This window comes from Saccopteryx bilineata, chromosome 2 (assembly GCF_036850765.1).
Source record: "Saccopteryx bilineata isolate mSacBil1 chromosome 2, mSacBil1_pri_phased_curated, whole genome shotgun sequence".
NCBI classification, from domain to species: Eukaryota; Metazoa; Chordata; class Mammalia; order Chiroptera; family Emballonuridae; genus Saccopteryx; species Saccopteryx bilineata.
The window spans coordinates 234,840,724-234,858,552 of record NC_089491.1 but is presented as its reverse complement, the minus strand read 5'-3'; the positions used below and the strand labels follow the sequence as shown (position 1 = coordinate 234,858,552).

At 39.0% G+C, this 17,829-nt stretch overlaps 1 protein-coding gene across 3 annotated transcripts in view; it reads right to left on the bottom strand.

Moving 5' to 3' along the window:
* Positions 1-11,609: 11,609 nt before the first annotated feature.
* Positions 11,610-17,829, bottom strand: part of CHEK1 (checkpoint kinase 1) — a 46,367-nt gene continuing 40,147 nt past the window's right edge. For 2 of the 3 annotated variants that reach the window (XM_066259643.1, XM_066259641.1), the window contains 2 exons: positions 15,022-15,123; positions 11,614-13,098 (listed from right to left, as the gene is read on the bottom strand). In XM_066259643.1, coding sequence (XP_066115740.1) covers positions 13,003-13,098; positions 15,022-15,123 — 198 coding nt within the window. In that variant the 3' untranslated portion in view covers positions 11,614-13,002. Of the gene's footprint in view, positions 13,099-15,021; positions 15,124-17,829 lie in introns of all 3 variants that reach the window. The other variant, XM_066259644.1, reaches the window with a different exon arrangement.

Genomic DNA, 17,829 nt, shown 5'->3' with positions numbered 1-17,829 from the left:
ATATGACCTCACTCATATGAGGAATCCAATGAACAATGTGAACTGAGGAACAGAAGAGAGGCAGAGAAGGGGTCAAAGAGTCCAGATGGAAAGCAGTCAGAAGAAAAGGGGATGAGAGGAGGGGATCAAAGAAAGGAAAGACATTAGGGAAAGTATATACACATAACCCAGAGAGATAGAGGGCAGGATAGTAAATCATGGAGCGAAGGGGTGTAGGCAGTGGGAAGAGGGGGCAAAGGGGGTGTATCAAGGAAAACATGGGGGGGGGGAGGGAGTTATATTCAGGGAAACACTTGTAACTATGTAATACAACAAATTTAAAAAAAAAACAAATACCACAGGCACAGTACAAGCTACAAATGAGCATTAGCCAAAAAAACCACTAACCTATCTATAATTCTTAATAGCATGTACTTTAATTTTGTGGTACGCACTCCACAGGGTAGGATACATTGCCAGTCCTATTAGTTCTTTCAATGCAATAAAGGGCTGACACATAACTCAACACGTATGGTGGCCGGCCAGCTTAGTCCAGTTTAAATTGCATGGCTGAGAGGCGGTCAAAGTTGTGCTTGAGTCTAGTTTCTGACCCACCATAAACCCTCCCAAATTAGGTGGAACACCTGTTCTTTAGTGATGTTGAAAGTAGGGTCAGTGTGGTTCCACCTGTGCAAGCAGGTCTGTTCTGTGTGATTGGCTGGATGTATTTGCCAGCGTAATCTATTTGCAGTCAGAGCTGTGGACTTCTGCTTTTGGTCTGGTGCTCAAGGCCTGACATCTGAGCTAGGGAAGCAATCTAGTTGGCATCATATGCCTGGAAAAAAAAATACACACACACACACACACACACACACACACATACTCAGACAATTCTACAATACAGATTAATGTATCAGAGATATATCTATTGTCTATTCCCTTACATTTCCTATTGTTAGTTTTAACTATTTTATTTTTATGAGATTAGTTTTATGTGGAAGTAATTATTTTGCTTTCTGGGCCTGGAGCACAACTGGGGCCTCAATGTTATCCATAGGGATAAATGTTTAAGCACTCTTCTCTGGCTCCCTAGTTCATTCTGCTGCTAAAGGAGTCTAACCCACATGACCAGCAATATGCAAGTGAGAAAGGGTTACTTTGGGGGACCAAGTCCCTGCCCTGCTAGCCTTGCCCATTGCTAGACACCCAGGACTTTCCGCCCTGCTGACTTATGGTGCCTGGTCTATGGTCCCTGCTTTGTTCATGTCTGTCCAATTGCCTATTATATCCCCCTTAAGGATTCTCGGTCTCAATCCTTTCAGGGAAAAGAGTCTGTTCTGTAGCTGCTCCTTGATGAAGAGGGGTAATGTTTTCCTTCAGAGACAAAAGATCCTTGCTTTCTGTCAGCGGGATGATAAGGTCTGGGCACGAAAGGAGGTGGTGGTGGTGATGTTATTTAGAGGTGGTGTTCCTTAAGTACGAATAGGGCTTGTAACCTGGTAGATACAAACTGTGTTACAAATCTTAGCATTACTGGGGGAAAAGCTAGAATGACAAGAATTATGATGAATAGTCTGCTGCAGGAAAACTAGAGAAATTCAGAACCATACCCGTTTTTTATATTTATAACTGTGTTATATGTTGTACTGAAACCTGACATCCCTCACCTAAAATTATCTAAATTTTTATTAAAGAAGCAAGCTAAGACCAATCTATTTACTGTATAACTCTTTGAGTGAGCTTTTTTCATGCTCGCTGACCCCTGGGAGTTTTTTTTTCAAAAAATGAAATTAGTTCCAGTTCGTTTTATTAATTTAAAATCGTATTTGTTTGATAATCAATTTATGGAAACAAGAACAACAGATATTTGCCTTTTTTAAAATGTTGCCTTACACATTTTAAAAATATATGATAAATCGATCGTACTCTGGATGGTCAGGAGGCACAAGGACGTACATGAACATTCATACTACTCAAAGTTAAGTCCAGTTATAACTTGGCCTGATTATTTGCATAAACACAACAAGAATACCAATCGATCATACAGGCTTTTAAAAATCTGCTTCACTGGAGTTTCATCAGGAGTTAGATTGAGCTTTAATTAACCCTTCCAGGCAAAAAGAGCCAAGCCACACAGTGGCCACCAGATTTTGCCTGCAGTACCTATAAGTTTGAGTGAATTCCTCAATCTCTTGAGGTCCCCCAAAATGTCTTGAGGTTCCCTCTGTGACATCTCCTAAAAAAGCAACCTTTGTTCCTTACCTAGAAAGACTTGCCATGAACCATGTGAAAAGCAAGGTACCAGGCTATTTCTCCATTTTCTCTTACCGGCTTCAAAGTTGATCTCAATTCCTTACAGCTTTCTGATGAAATCTGCAGTCCAGGCATGTCGTTTTCAAACATAATATTCTAACCAAAGTCTTGGTTAATAAAACCACAACTGGAAACTGGTTCTGTGTCTTATAAAGAGAACAAATTCTTATTGGATTTATGCAAACAAATATATTACTATTACAATAATACTTATGAGAGCTCTCAGATCTTTTGGAGGGATCAAGTAAGGAGGAAATATATATTGAATAAATGTCCCAGTATTGTTTATACAGATATACTCTATTTTATTAAATTGTTTATGAAAGTGTATATGTAAATATATACATATATATGGAAAAAAGATTTTAAAATTGATAATCTTGAACAAAGTCATAAAAATATTTTATTTAGTCCTAATCAATTTATTCTGATTATTCATCAGTATTTTTATGAATCCAGATATTTCCCAGACCCTATCAATCTTCACCTTGTTCAAAGGTATGATCTAATTATTTATTCCCATATTTTAAAGTCTAGTAATAGCAGATGAGCAAATAGGCAGGGAAGATGGCTTCCTTCTCATTCAAGGCTGACTCATTTTCTGGACTCTCCTGGACTCACAGGCCCCCACCAGCTTCAGCACCCACTTTCTCTCTCCCTGCACTCTCCTCACTCTGCAGCCAAACAGGCTGGGGGAAAAGACCCCTTCTCCAGCAAACAATAGCAACATTAGCCCTCCCAAGCAGGACAGCAATCCGTAATTTGCAATCTGCCACTCTGAGGGCAAGTACCCACAGCCTTCCATAGACTATACACACACAAGGCTCCCCTCAATACAAGCGAGCAAAGCTAAAAAACATTTTTTTACCCAACAGCTGGCCACCCTGGGGTTCCTCCTGGCAACTTCTCTTGGATTACTCACTGGTACTCCCCAACAGGCAGTTGGTCAACTCAACCTGGGGGTTTTCCAGAATATCCTGCTGACAAAAATTGTACTGCAGGAGTTTGAGACCAGGTATTTCCTGTCTTGCAGGTATTTTGAAAAGTCCACATGGAGGACCAAATAGAGCAGACATAGCTTTTATTACTGACATTATAGAGGAACCCTGATGGTAACCAGTCAGGAAACAAGATCCACACTGGCCACGCAGGTGGTCTTATAAAGCAGTTAGACAAAGCCAAAGGCAGAGGCATTCATGCTGGGAGTCAGGGAAAGGAAGCCTTCTTCAAGGTCTGTTTGTTTCTTGGCAGAATATAATGCACATTCAGGAGCAGACAGCCCTGGGCCACCTGCCAGGTGTGGAAGGGCCATGTCCAGCATTAACCCTACATACATACACCTTGCTTTAGGGTGAAATGCTCTGAAAATGTCAATTAAACCCAGTTAATCTAGTGAGTGTGTCATTTAAGGCCACCATTTTCTGACTAATTTTCTGTCTGGAAGATCTATCCATTGATGTCAATAGGGTGTTAAAATTCCCTACTATGACTGTATTGCTGTCGCCCTCTTCCTTAATGTTCATCAACATTTGCTTAACATTTCTAGGTGCTCCTAGATTGGGTGCATAAATGTTTACAAGGATTATATCCTCGTTGGATTGCTCCTTTTATCACTATGCAGTGTCCTTCTTTATCTTACTATAGTCTTTGTCTTAAATTCTATTTTGTCAGATATAAGCATTGCTACCCTAGCTTTTTATTTCCATTTGAATGCAGTACCTTTTTCTATCCCCTTACTTGTAGGCCATGTGTACCTTTCGTTCTAAGGTGGATCTCTTGTAGACAGTACATATATGGGTCTTGCTTTTTTAAGCATTCAGCTATCCTTATGTCTTTTGATTAGGACATTTAAGCCATTTACATTTAAAGTGATTAGTGATAGGTACGTATTTATTGCCATTTTTTTTCTTTTAACTATGTTCCTGATTTCTTTTTCCTCCTTCTCATTTTCTTAATGCAGACCCTACATTTGTTATACTGGCTTCATGGTAACTTCTTTAGCTTTTTCTTGTCTGGGAAGCTCTATTTCTCCTCCAATTTCAAATAGCCTTGCTGGGTAAAGTAGTCTTGGTTGTAGGCCCTTACTTTTCATCACTTTGAATATTCCATGACAATCCCTTCTGGCCGGAAATAATGTTGAGAAGTCAGCTGGCAGCCTATGGGAGTCCCTTTTAAGTAACTGCTTTTCTCTAGCTGCTTTTCAGATTTTCTCTTAGCCTTTAACCTTTGTCATTTTAATTAGGATGTGTGTTGGTGTGGGACTCTTTGGGTTCATCTTGTTTGGGACTCACTGTGCTATTTGAACTTGTCTTTTTCCTTCACCAGGTTAGGGAAATTTTCAGTTATTATTTCTTCAAACTGGTTCTCAATACCCTGCTCTCTTCTCCTTCTGGTACCACTATGATATAGATGTCCTTCCATTTCATGTTGTCCCAAGCGTCTTTTAAACTATCCTTAGTTTTCTTTTTTTTGCTGATCTGCTTGGGTGTTTTTTTCTACCTTGTCTTCCAAATCACTGATTCAATCCTCTGCTTCATTTAACCTGTTTATTCCTTCCAGTGTATTCTTGATGTTGGATATTGTATTCTTAATTTCTGACTGGTTCCTATTCATGGTTTCCATGTCCTTTTTTATGCTTGCTCTCTTTATTGAAGTCATCACTTTGTTCCTCGAGCATCTACATAACCATCACTTCGAATTCTGTATCTGAGAAATTGCTTATATCTTCAGTTAGCCCTTTTTCTGGAATTTCTCCTGTTGTGTTACCTGGGTCTGTTTCTTTTCCTACCCATTTTGGTTGCCTCTGTGTTTCTATCTATTAAATAGATCTGGTATGACTGCCAGTGTTTGTGGGGTAGTCTCCTTGATCACCTGAGCTGGGTGTTCCAGGAATGACCCTTGTGTGGGTTATGTGGGCCCTCCTATTGGAATTGAGTCTTGACTGCTATTCATCCATTTTGCATGGGAGCAACCATCAGGCTGACTGAGTCTCTACCTTAACCACTGTGTGCAAGCTGCTGTGCAAGTGATCTAGTTTTAATCCTTCATTTTGTTTATATGGTGAGTCACATTTATTGATATGCGGATATTGTGCCAACCTTATATCCCCAGAACAAATTCCACTTGATCAGGGTCTGTGATCTTTTTAATATATTGCTGGATCTGGTTTGCTAATATTTTGTTGAGAAGTTTAGCATCTATGTTCATTGGGAACATTGGTCTATAATTTCCTTTCTTCACAGTGTCTTTACCTGGTTTTGGAATTAGGATACTGCCAGCCTTATAAAATGAGCTTGAGAGTCTTCCCTCTTGAACTTTCTTTGAATAGTTTGAGAAGGATGAGTGTTAGTTCATCTTTGAATGTTTGTTAAAATTCACTTGTGAAGCCCTGGCCGGTTGGCTCAGCGGTAGAGCGTCGGCCTGGCATGTGGGGGACCCGGGTTCAATTCCCAGCCAGGGCACATAGGAAAAGCGCCCATTTGCTTCTCCACACCCCCCTCCTTCCTCTCTGTCTCTCTCTTCCCCTCCCGCAGCCAAGGCTCCATTGGAGCAAAGATGACCCGGGCGCTGGGGATGGCTCCTTGGCCTCTGTCCCAGGCGCTAGAGTGGCTCTGGTCACGGCAGAGCGACGCCCCGGAGGGGCAGAGCATCGCCCCCTGGTGGGCGGAGCATCGCCCCTGGTGGGCTTGCCGGGTGGATCCCGGTCGGGCGCATGCGGGAGTCTGTCTGACTGTCTCTCCCCATTTCCAGCTTCAGAAAAATACAAAAAAAACAAAACAAAACAAAACAAAATTCACTTGTGAAGCCATCTGTCCAGGACTTTGTTTGTTGGGAGGTTTTTGATTACCTCTTCAATTTCACTAGTTGTAGAATAATTTTTTCAATAGCTAGTACTAAACTAGATAGACATATGAAGAAAAAATAGAACTTCTCTTTGACATATACAAAAACCATTTTCAGGTGGATTGTGGATCTAACTGTGCAAGCCAAAGCTATAAAGCTTTTATAATATGGAAGAAAAATTTCATAATCTTAAAGTAGGGAATGAGTTCTTAAATAAGAAACAAAAAATGTTAGCCAGAGGAAAGATCTTAATTGTACTATATTAAAGTGAGAAACTCCCATGAAATGTGTAACAATAAACCACAGAATAGAATATGCAAGCATTCCATGATATTGATGAAGCATTAGTATGCTGAACATATGAAAAAATAAAAGCATTAAGAAAAAAAACAATAACAATGAGCAAAAGACTGCAACAGGCACATCATAAGACACTCAACCTCATTTAAACTTAGGTAACTATACAGATGTTACACACCACCAAGTTGGCAAAATATTAAACTATATATAGGCAAAAATTTGAAATGCTAGACACACATATTCTATGAAAATTCTTATACTTTAGTAAATCATCCCAAATTATTTTTGCAGTAATTGCATACTCTTTACAATGGTAGTATAAATTGGTAGCACTTCAGAAACAAGTTTGACATCATTCTATAAAAGTTAAAGATTCAGATGCTAAAACTCAGCAATCCTACTCCTAGATATATGTCCTAGACTTTTCATAGAGAACGGCCTAGAGAACTTCAGACATGTACAAGAATGTTCTGAGCAGTACTATTAACAGCATCAATCTGTAAACAATCCCAATATCCATTAGCAGTAAATGAATAATTGGCAGTAGGTTCATAAATGGCATTCTAGATAGTAATTAAAATCAATGAGTTAGATATATGCAATAGTGTGAATATTTAAAAAAAAACAAAAATACATAATGCATAATTTAATTTATATAAAGTTCAAAAACATGCAAAACTTAAATTATAACTTTTTAAAAGATTTGTGCCCTGGCCAGATAGCTCAGTTGTTTGGAGTGTTGTCCCAGAGCATGGAGGTTGCCAGTTCGATTCCCTGGTCAGGGCACATACAGAAGCAGCTCAATGTTCCCATTCGCTCTCTCCCTGCCTCTTTCTCAAAAAAAAAAAATTATTTATTGCATTTTAGAGAGGAGAAAGAAGGGGGGAGTAGAGGAGTGGGAAGCATCAGCTCATAGTTGCTTCATGTATTTGCCTTGACTGGGTAAGCCCAGGGTTTTGAACCAGCAACCTCAGCATTGCAGGTCAACACTTTATCTACTGCACCATCACCATTCAGGCTAAATTATACTATTTAATGATGCATAAATAGTTAAGAAAACCAAGGAAAGTATTACAAAAATAGATTTTGTGATTACTTCTTGAAATATGCAGGTTGTAGTTGGAAGGGGATACATGTACAGGTAGCCTTCTGCGGGTCTGGTAATAATCTTTCCTCAATTGAATTGTGGTTAACCAGATGCTGCCTTTACAATTGCTTGTTAAACTGTACATATTTTGTGTGTTTATATTTATCTCAACACTCACACACACTATACTACACACATACACACAGCGTAAGTTGATCTTTCATCAAAATTTTAGCTGCTATAAATTTTTCTACCCCCATTTCTAAACTTCACAAATATTCACTGATTAGCAGATACTTTTAATAATGGAAGCAAATAACTTCTCTCAATAGCATAATGAACACTGTAGAAAAATTATGGCAGCTATGTTTACCGAATGCCTTTTGTGTGACACAATATACTATACTCTTCATATACATTAACATATTTAAGATTATAAACAACTCTTAAGAGTAGTAGTATCAGCCTCTTTACAGAGGCAATTGCCAATGTCCACATAATTATAAATATCAGTTAATCTGTCCAAATCTGTGTTGGACTTTGCCACCATTCTACACAAATTCCAATAGCTGATAAGGCTTATTTACTATATCCATCTATTCATCTTCCTCTTATAATAGTCTATGGCATTTTCCCCATCTGATATTTAATTAATCATTTACTCAACATTGATTCATTTATCCAAAGTATATTTATTTAGTACCTAATGTATTTCAGGTACTGCTCTATATACAGGATATACAGGGATGAAAAAGAATGGTAAAGTCTAAGCTTGCATTTTGGTGGGTGAAACAGACAATAAACCAAATAATATCAGATAGAAATCAGTTCTATAAAGAGAATAATGTGATAGTGATTGGGGGAAGTAGAAACATTTGGCTGAGAGGTGAATGCTGTTATCAGTCATGCAAACTACTAGATGGGGTTCCCTGCAGAAGCTGTAAAATTCAAAGCCAAGAGAGAATAATCAAGCCTTGGCTCACTCAATAAATAGAATGGAGGCTACTCTGCCTGTAGTACAGTGAAAAAGAACGGCAGGTGACTCATGCTGGGCCAGGTCAGTCAGAGGAAAGAATTTAGATTCCATTCTTGATATAATGGGAAGGCACTGGAAATTTTTAAGCAAAGGAGTGTTACAGTATGATTTACTTAAAAAAAATAACTTAAGACCTATGTAATGAAAAGACTGCTTGGAGGTCAGAATGGGAACTGGCAAGAGGATGTGGGAGACACTCATTTTTTTTAAAGATTTTGTTTATTCACTTTAGAGAGAAGAGAAAGAGGGAGAAAGGGGGGAGAAGCAAAAAGTATCAATTCCCATATGTGCCTTGACCAGGCAAGCCCAGGGTTTTAAACCGGCAACCTTAGCATTCCAAATCAATGCTTTATCCACTGCATCACCACAGGTCAGGCTATACTCCTTTTTTTTTTTGGGGGGGGGGGATATGAGAAGCATCAACACGTACTTGTAGCACTTTAGTTACTCATTGATTGCTTCTTATATGTGCCTTAATGAGAGTCTCCAGCCGAGCCAGTGACCATGGGATCATGTTGATGATCCCACACTCAAGCCAGCAACCCTGTGCTTAAGCTAGTGAGCCTGTGCTCAAGCTGGCAACTTCAGGATTTCGAACCTGGGACCTTAGCATCCCAGTTCAAAGCTCTATCCCAAGGGTCGGAAACCTATGGCTCACAAGCCAGATGTGGCTCTTTTGATGGCTGCATCTGGCTGCAGACAAATCTTTAATAGAAAAAATGTTAAAAATATAAAACATTCTCATGTATTACAATGCATTCATTTCCTACCGCTCATGTTCATGGTTGCAGGTGGCTGGAACCAATCACAGCAGTCCTCTGGGACAACACCAAAATTTTTATTGGATAATGCAGAACGTACATGGGTCATTGTATAGCTCTCACGGAATTACATTTTAAAATATGTGGCATTTGCCTGACCAGGCGGTGGTGCAGTGGATAGAGCGTTGGACTGGGATGCCAAGGACCTGGGTTTGAGACCCTGAGGTTGCTAGCTTGAGCGCAGGCTCATCTGGCTTGAGCAAAATAAAAAATGCTCACCAGCTTAGACCCAAGGTCACTGGCTCGAGCAAGGGGTTACTCGGTCTGCTGAAGGCCCGCGGTCAAGGCACATATGAGAAAGCAATCAATGAACAACTAAGTTGTCGCAACAAAAAACTGCTGATTGATGCTTCTCATCTCTCTGTTCCTGTCTGTCTATCCCTCTCTCTGACTCTCTCTGTCTCTGTAAAGAAAAAAATTAAAAAAATAAACTTAAAAATTTTTTTTTTAATATGTGGCATTCATGGCTCTCTCAGCCAAAAAGGTTCCCAACCCCTGCTCTATCTACTACACCATTGGTCAGGCAGGAGATATTCGTTTTTATTAAGAAACCCAGGGAAGGAAAGATGAAGGAGGCTAAACTGCATTGGTAGCAATAAAAAAAAAGTATTCAGCTTCCAGATATATTTTGAGGGTAGTTCAGATTAAATGAGTGTTTATTATTCTTAAACAACTATTTATTGCATGGTATAATGTAGCAGGCATTGTTCTAGGTACTAGGGATAAAGAGACAGATAGGTCCCTGACCTCAAGATTATATATTACATATTCCCATAGGGAAAGACACTTAATAGGTAAATAAAACTATCCTACAATGTCAGATATGTTATGATTAAAAAAAAAGAGTAACAGGGGTGGAGTAATACCTTAGATCAGGGGTCCCCAAACTACGGCCCGCAGACCACATGTGGCCCCCTGAGGCCATTTATCCGGCCCCCGCCGCACTTCCTGAAGGGGCACCTCTTTCATTGGTGGTCAGTGAGAGGAGCATAGTTCCCATTGAAATACTGGTCAGTTGGTTAATTTAAATTTACTTGTTCTTTATTTTAAATATTGTATTTGTTCCTGTTTTGTTTTTTTTACTTTAAAATAAGATCTGTGCAGTGTACATAGGGATTTGTTCATAGTTTTTTCTAGTCTGGCCCTCCAATGGTCTGAGGGACAGTGAACTGGCCCCCTGTGTAAAGTTTGGGGACCCCTGCCTTAGATAAATCAGGGAAAGTCTTTGCAGAGGAGGTAACATTTAAGTAAAGATGTAGAGTGAAGCACAAGCCACAGAAACATTAGGAATTAAAGTACCTTGGGTAAATGGTACAGCATAAAAAAAGACCTTGAGGTGAGAATGTGCTTATGTTGTGAACAGAACAGCCAAAGCAACATGGCTATAGCAGAATAACCAAATAGGAGGGTGGCAGACAAGGTCAAAGAGGTCGCTAAAGGACAGATTCCATAAAGCCATGTAGATCAGAGAAATTTTCAAATTTTGATGGAAGTGTGATGAAAAGCCATGAGAGCTGAAGAGCAGGGGAGGAATACAAGATTCACAGTTTAGAAGGATCACTCTATTTTTCTGAAGTTGAAGGATAGTAATATGAAAATATAACAGTGCCTTCAACTTGAGAGGTACTAGTAGAGGTGTGTAAAGTGGGATATATTTTAGATATATTAGTTGAATTGAAAAGGATTTGCTGAATTTAGCACAGAATATGAAAATCACATTAAGAATGATTTCTTGGCCCTGGCCGGTTGGCTCAGCGGTAGAGCGTCGGCCTGGCGTGCAGGGGACCCGGGTTCGATTCCCGGCCAGGGCACATAGGAGAAGCGCCCATTTGCTTCTCCACCCCCCACTTCCTCTCTCTCTCTTCCCCTCCCACAGCCAAGGCTCCATTGGAGCAAAGATGGCCCAGGCGCTGGGGATGGCTCCTTGGCCTCTGCCCCAGGCGCTGGAGTGGCTCTGGTCACGGCAGAGCAACGCCCCGGAGGGGCAGAGCATCCCCCCCTGGTGGGCAGAGCATCGCCCCTGGTGGGCGGGCCAGGTGGATCCCGGTCGGGCGCATGCGGGAGTCTGTCTGTCTCTCCCTGTTTACAGCTTCAGAAAAATACAAAAAAAAAAAAAAAGTTTTGGGTCTTGAGATGACTATTAGTCTAGCACAGTGGTCGGCAAACTCACTAGTCAACAGAGCCAAATATCAACAGTACAACAATTGAAATTTCTTTTGAGAGCCAAATTTTTTAAACATAAACTATATAGGTACATTCCTTATCGAGGTAGCGCCCGCAAGTGATATTTTGTGGAAGAGCCATACTCAAGGGGCCAAAGAGCCGCATGTGGCTCGCAAGCCGAGGTCTGCCGATCAGGGGTCTAGGGGAAATGTTAGATAGCTGTAGCTACAAAAAGTCTAGAGCTCAGGGGAGAGGTCAAAGCCAGACATAACTATGGCTGACAATCTTCAAATACAAAATTTCTTCATATTTGAGAATTTACTGGCTCAATTCTTAGGAGCCACCTATCAATTCAGATTTATTCCTCCTATGAATATATTGCAGTAGCACAACTTACCAGTATATATATACTAATATATGATAAACTTTAACTATAAAATTCATATGTCCTCAGCTTCAGATTAAGATAATTGATTGATTTTTATAAATCATTAAGAAATAGAAATATAGGGTCCCAACCTAATATATTAAAGTCAATTTAAATTTTATTAGAACAGTCTTAGGAAAACTAAAAGAATCAGGAATCAGTCTATTTTTATTACAGCTTTCTTACTTCTCCCTCCTCTTTTATTCTTTACCACCAGAAGCTTAGTCAACAATAAGCTCACAGAGTTAGCTATTTATTTTCAAAATAGAATTTATTTCTGTAATTAAGAATTAAAATATTGCTGTGAAAGAAAAGTATAGAAAAATATTTATAATGTGCAACACTAATTTTAGAGCAAAGGCAATTAAACACTAGAATTTATGCTCAACTTCTACTTGAAAGACCAACCAGTATTTTATATTTTATTAGTACAGTGGAAAAAAAAATATAAACTTGCATTTCAATTAATAATTATAATTCAATAATAGGTTTAAGGTACCTGGTCAGGTCTTTTTAAAAATAAGTACAAATCTTGGGGATACATTTTTTTGAAGATGACTTCATAGTCTGATAAATCTAGTGTCCAAAAGCCACAAGGATTTATTTTTTACAATTAATCTGCGTACTTCAATCAGTGTGGAAACAGTATGTGCTTTTTGGATAAAACCAAATGTTTTGGAAAAAAGGGACAAGAGTATCATCTTTAATTATAATGGTACAAAAGCAAGTAAACTCATATATCCTCAAAACTTGGTTGCCACCAGGTGGATCTCAAATTTAGACACCAAACAGAAATAAAAAAATATAAAACAAATCCTATCCATCCCTTCCCCAAAGTTTTATTTACAATTAAAATATAGGTATTATTTTTATGCAGAACATTCAAAAAAATTGGCGAAACGTTGACTAAGGGGAGGACAAATCTTTAGGGACTACTGTTTGCAGTTTGCAGATAAAAATAATCTTCTCTAGGAAGAATAATGTCAACATAGCAGCACTATATTCACCCGGAATTCCAAAGCCAATGGATCTATCATGTGGCAGGAAGCCAAACCTTCTGGCTGCTCACAACATCACTCAGCTTCCCTTTAATCTTCAGGAAGTGTCTCTTGAATTCCAATCCATCACCCTATATTAGAAGTAATATCCAAAAATAATGTAAAAAAAAATTATCAAACTCTCTGTAGTGGTACATAGAGACAAACATCTACAATTCCCTTCAGGTCCTCTTAATTCTGACTTGATTTCAGGCCCATCACTATTCATACCACACTGAGCGCTCAGAGCAGATATAAGCACATCCTGTCTGTTTCAAGCATTGGTATCTCTGGATCTCAGTCATTGTTTTCCATAACCATTGGAGGTTCATAAACTAAAAATAAGCTAAGCATCTACAGTGAATCCTTGCCCAAATACTATGGCAACAAAGCCAGTGATTCAGTTATAAGAAAAATTTTATTACATTAGAATCTTAATAATATAATTCCATACCAAGAATCCGGACAACAGTATAGCAACATATCTCCAATATAAAGAATGTGACCCCCTCCTCCGAATTCCTTTAGAGCTACATACAATCTCTCAGGAAAGAGAGAAGATAATACTATTTTTGTCTTGTATGCCAAGAGCTTTAAAACTATATATAACCTCAGCACCAATAACTTCTAAATAAATAATCAGGAATGTGAACAAAATTCTATGTATATGAGTACTAATCATAGAATTACTTGCAACAGATAAAGGTTCATTTAATGTGTGAATATTTTTGACAAATCATAATTTTTATAATAAAAATATAAATTCAATAAGAAAGTTTGGAATGCTTCAAATTATTAAGGGTAATATTTTAGGTAAGAGTAATTAAGCATAAAAGTAATTTAGGACTACTTTTATTTTCTTATTCATTACTAATAGTTTCTACAAAACCCAAAAACATTTATAAAGAAAATGTAATTTGGCCCTGGCCGGTTGGCTCAGTGGTAGAGCGTCGGCCTGGCGTGCAGAAGTCCCGGGTTTGATTCCCGGCCAGGGCACACAGGAGAAGCGCCCATTTGCTTTTCCACCCCTCCCCCTCTCCTTCCTCTCTGTCTCTCTCTTCCCCTCCCGCAGCCAAGGCTCCATTGGAGCAAAGATGGCCCGGGCGCTGGGGATGGCTCCTTGGCCTCTGCCCCAGGCACTAGAGTGGCTCTGGTCGCAACAGAGCAACGCCCAGGAGGGGCAGAGCATCGCCCCCTGGTGGGCGTGCCGGGTGGATCCCGGTCGGCCGCATGCGGGAGTCTGACTGTCTCTCCCCGTTTCCAGCTTCAAAAAAATACAAAAAAAAAAAAAAAATGTAATTTGAATAAATAATGTTTTAGAAGACTAGATGACAAGAACAGATGTTCAAAATATTAAACAAAAATGCAAGTTACCATATATTTACAAATGCCATGTACATATGATACCATTTAAATATAATCTCCACATAAGAGTTATCTCCATAGAAGGAAGACTACTATAATGAACATATATCCAAAATAAACCTATGTTCTCTATGGATAAGATTAATCTTAATTTTCATTTTATTCTTTATATATTTTTATATTTTAAAAATTTGTACAATGGCCTGACCAGGCTGTGGCGCAGTGGGTAGAGCGTTGGACTGCGATATGGAAGGACCCAGGTTTGAGACCCCGAGGTCGCCAGCTTGAGCGCAGGCTCATCTGATTTGAGCAAAAGCTCACCAGCTTGGACCCAAGATCACCGGCTCCAGCAAGGGGTTACTCAATCTGCTGAAGGCCCGCGGTCAAGGCACATATGGGAAAGCAATCAATGAACAACTAAGGTGTCGCAACGCACAATGAAAAACTAATGATTGATGCTTCTCATCTCTCCGTTCCTGTCTGTCTTTCCCTGTCTATCCCTCTCTCTGACTCTGTCTCTGTAATAAAAAAAAAAAAAGAAGCAATATGGAAATAAGAGTTTAAAAAAAAAAAAAAATTTGTACAATGAACACATAAAAATACGTTTTAAGCAAAACAAAAAAAAATTTTTTTAAATGTGTTCTACATACCTTAGAGAGACGGAAGTCAACCAAGATCTTCTCATCCATTTCTACCAAATTCACTTTGAAAATCAGTTTATTGTTTCTTCTATCAGTTGTTGATACAGTAACCTAAGGCAATAAAAATAAGGTTAAGCCAGATATGTGGGTAGAGAGTGCTCTAAATAAAAACTGTAATTTCAGGTCAGTGATACTACTGGGATAAAACTTTGAGATGCAGCTCTATAGTACAATAGAAGCAGTGCCAATCAAGAGCCTAATTCCTTCCAGGGATTTTCCTCTCCCTGTTGGTGTGTGCTCCACTCAGACCAACAGGATGCAGCTCCATTACCAGGGCGTGAGCCTATGTGAACTCTCAGCAACAATATAAAGAAGTATTTTATCAAAACAAAACAAAACAAAAAACCCTTCATAACAAAAAAACAACAAAAGAAACACACAACTGAAAGAAACAAACAGAGAATAAAAATATAGAGAAAAAGTAAGATTATTAAAACATAAGGAAGAGCCTGACCAGACGGTGGCACAGTGGATAGAGCGCCGGACTGGGATGAGGAAGGACCCAGGTTCGAGACCCAAAGGTCGCCAGCTTGAACACAGGCTCATCTGATTTGAGCAAAGCACACAGTCTTGGACCCAAGGTCACTGGCTTGAGCAAGAGTTACTCGGTCTGCTGAAGGCCCACGGTCAAGACACATAAGAAAGCAATCAATTAACAGCTAAGGTGTCGCAACAAAAAACTGATACTTCTCATCTCTCTCTGTTCCTGTCTAACTCTCTCTCTGTCTCTGTAAAAAAAAAAAAAAAAAAAAAAAAAAATTAAAATAAAAATAAAGCATTAGCCTGACCAGGCAGTGGTGCCGTGAATAGAGCGTCGGACTGGGATGTGGAAGGACCCAGGTTCGAGACCCCGAGGTTGCCAGCTTGAGCACGGGCTCATCTGGTTTGAGCAAAGCTCACCAGCTAGGACACAAGGTCGCTGGCTCCAGCGAGGGGTTGCTTGGTCTGCTGAAGGCCCGCAGTCAAGGCACATATGAGAGGGCAATCAATGAACAACTAAGGTGTCGCAATGCACAATGAGAAACTAATGATTGATGCCTCTCATCTCTCCGTTCCTGTCTATCCCTCTCTGTTTCTGTAAAAAAAAAAAAAAAAAAAAAATACAATAATTGAAAAAATAAAAAATAAAGCATTAAAATAACTCTATGTTGATTAATCACAAAGTTGTGATTTGTGATCATAACAGCCAATAGAGAAGCAGAGCTATATAAAAGCAAGGTTTTATGTAGTATTAAAATTAAGTTAGAATGAATTCTAACTAGATTGTTAAAAAATAAGATTTTAAGTGAAATCCTCAAGGCAACCACTAAGAAAAAAACTTTATAAAGTAAAGAAAAAAAAGATTTAAAACAATACACTTGAACATATCTACTGAAAACAAAACAAGGCAATAATGGAAAAACTGAAGAACAAAAAAGACAAAAGTTATGTAGAAAAAAGCAAAAAGGCAGAAATAAGTCATTCTTTTTCAGTATTAGTGTTAAATATAAATGGTAGGTATTAGCAGAACAAATTTTAAAAACATAATCCAAATATATACTGTCCATACCAGAAAAAATTTTAGGTTGAAAATAAAAGAAAAAATAATCCATGGGAACTATAACCAAAACAAAGTTGTTTTGGCTAAACCCTTGGTCGGCAAACTGCGGTTTTATGAGCCACATGCGGCTCTTTGGCCCCTTGAGTGTGGCTCTTCCACAAAATACCATGTGCGGGCGCTACCTCGATAAGGAATGTACCTACCTATATAGTTTAAGTTTAAAAAATTTGGCTCTCAAAAGAAATTTCAATCGTTGTACTGTTGATATTTGGCTCTGTTGACTGAGTTTGCCAACCACTGGTAAACTAACATCAATCAAAGTAGACTTGAACAAAAAAATTTTTTAAGAGACAAAGGATATTCTATAATGTTGAAAAGGTCAATAGAACATAAAATTATAGCATTATAAACATATTTAACTAGAATTCAAACACTAAAATATGAGACAAAACCTATCAGAATAAAAAGAATTCAGCAATAATAGCTGGAGAGTTGAACACTCCAACTCAATAATGGGCATAAAAAATCAGATAAATATGAGAGTGGTACCTCTGAACAGGTAGCCCACAGATGGTTACAAATTATCTGACATCAACCCATAACTAAACCACACCTAACTGTACCGACAAAATACACAACCAGTAGTGGGTTTCAGATCACACCAGTGCTAGACCCAGCTAGGTACACATGTGGCACATTCAGAGGGGAAGTCCAGCAAGCACCAGACCCTACTGAGAATAACTCCGCCCCATGGGACAGCCACTTCAGTGTCTCATACATAGTGATCAAGGCTAGACCATACATACATAGTGATCAACCCCTAGAGCCAGCAGCCTGAAGGGTTAACTCCACCCACACAAGGGCCAACAGCATTCAAGACTCATATACAACAGGAGGGTGCATATATCCTACAAGAAACTTTCTGAGAGCAAGGAGCTCAGGTGACCTGGAGGTCTGTACCACTGAGCCCAACAAGATATCTTTATCATAAAAACATCACAAGTTTAGGAGTCAGAGAAGAGCTACCTAATACACAGATAAAATGGGCAGACAAAGCAGTATGCTCCAAATGAAACAAGAGAAATCCCCCAGAAAGAGAGGTAAATGAAATAGAAGCAACCAAACTATCACATGCAGAGTTTAAAACAATGGTTATAAGTATGCTCAAGGATCTAAGGGTAAGAATAGATGGTCTCAATGAGAATTTCAAGAGATAG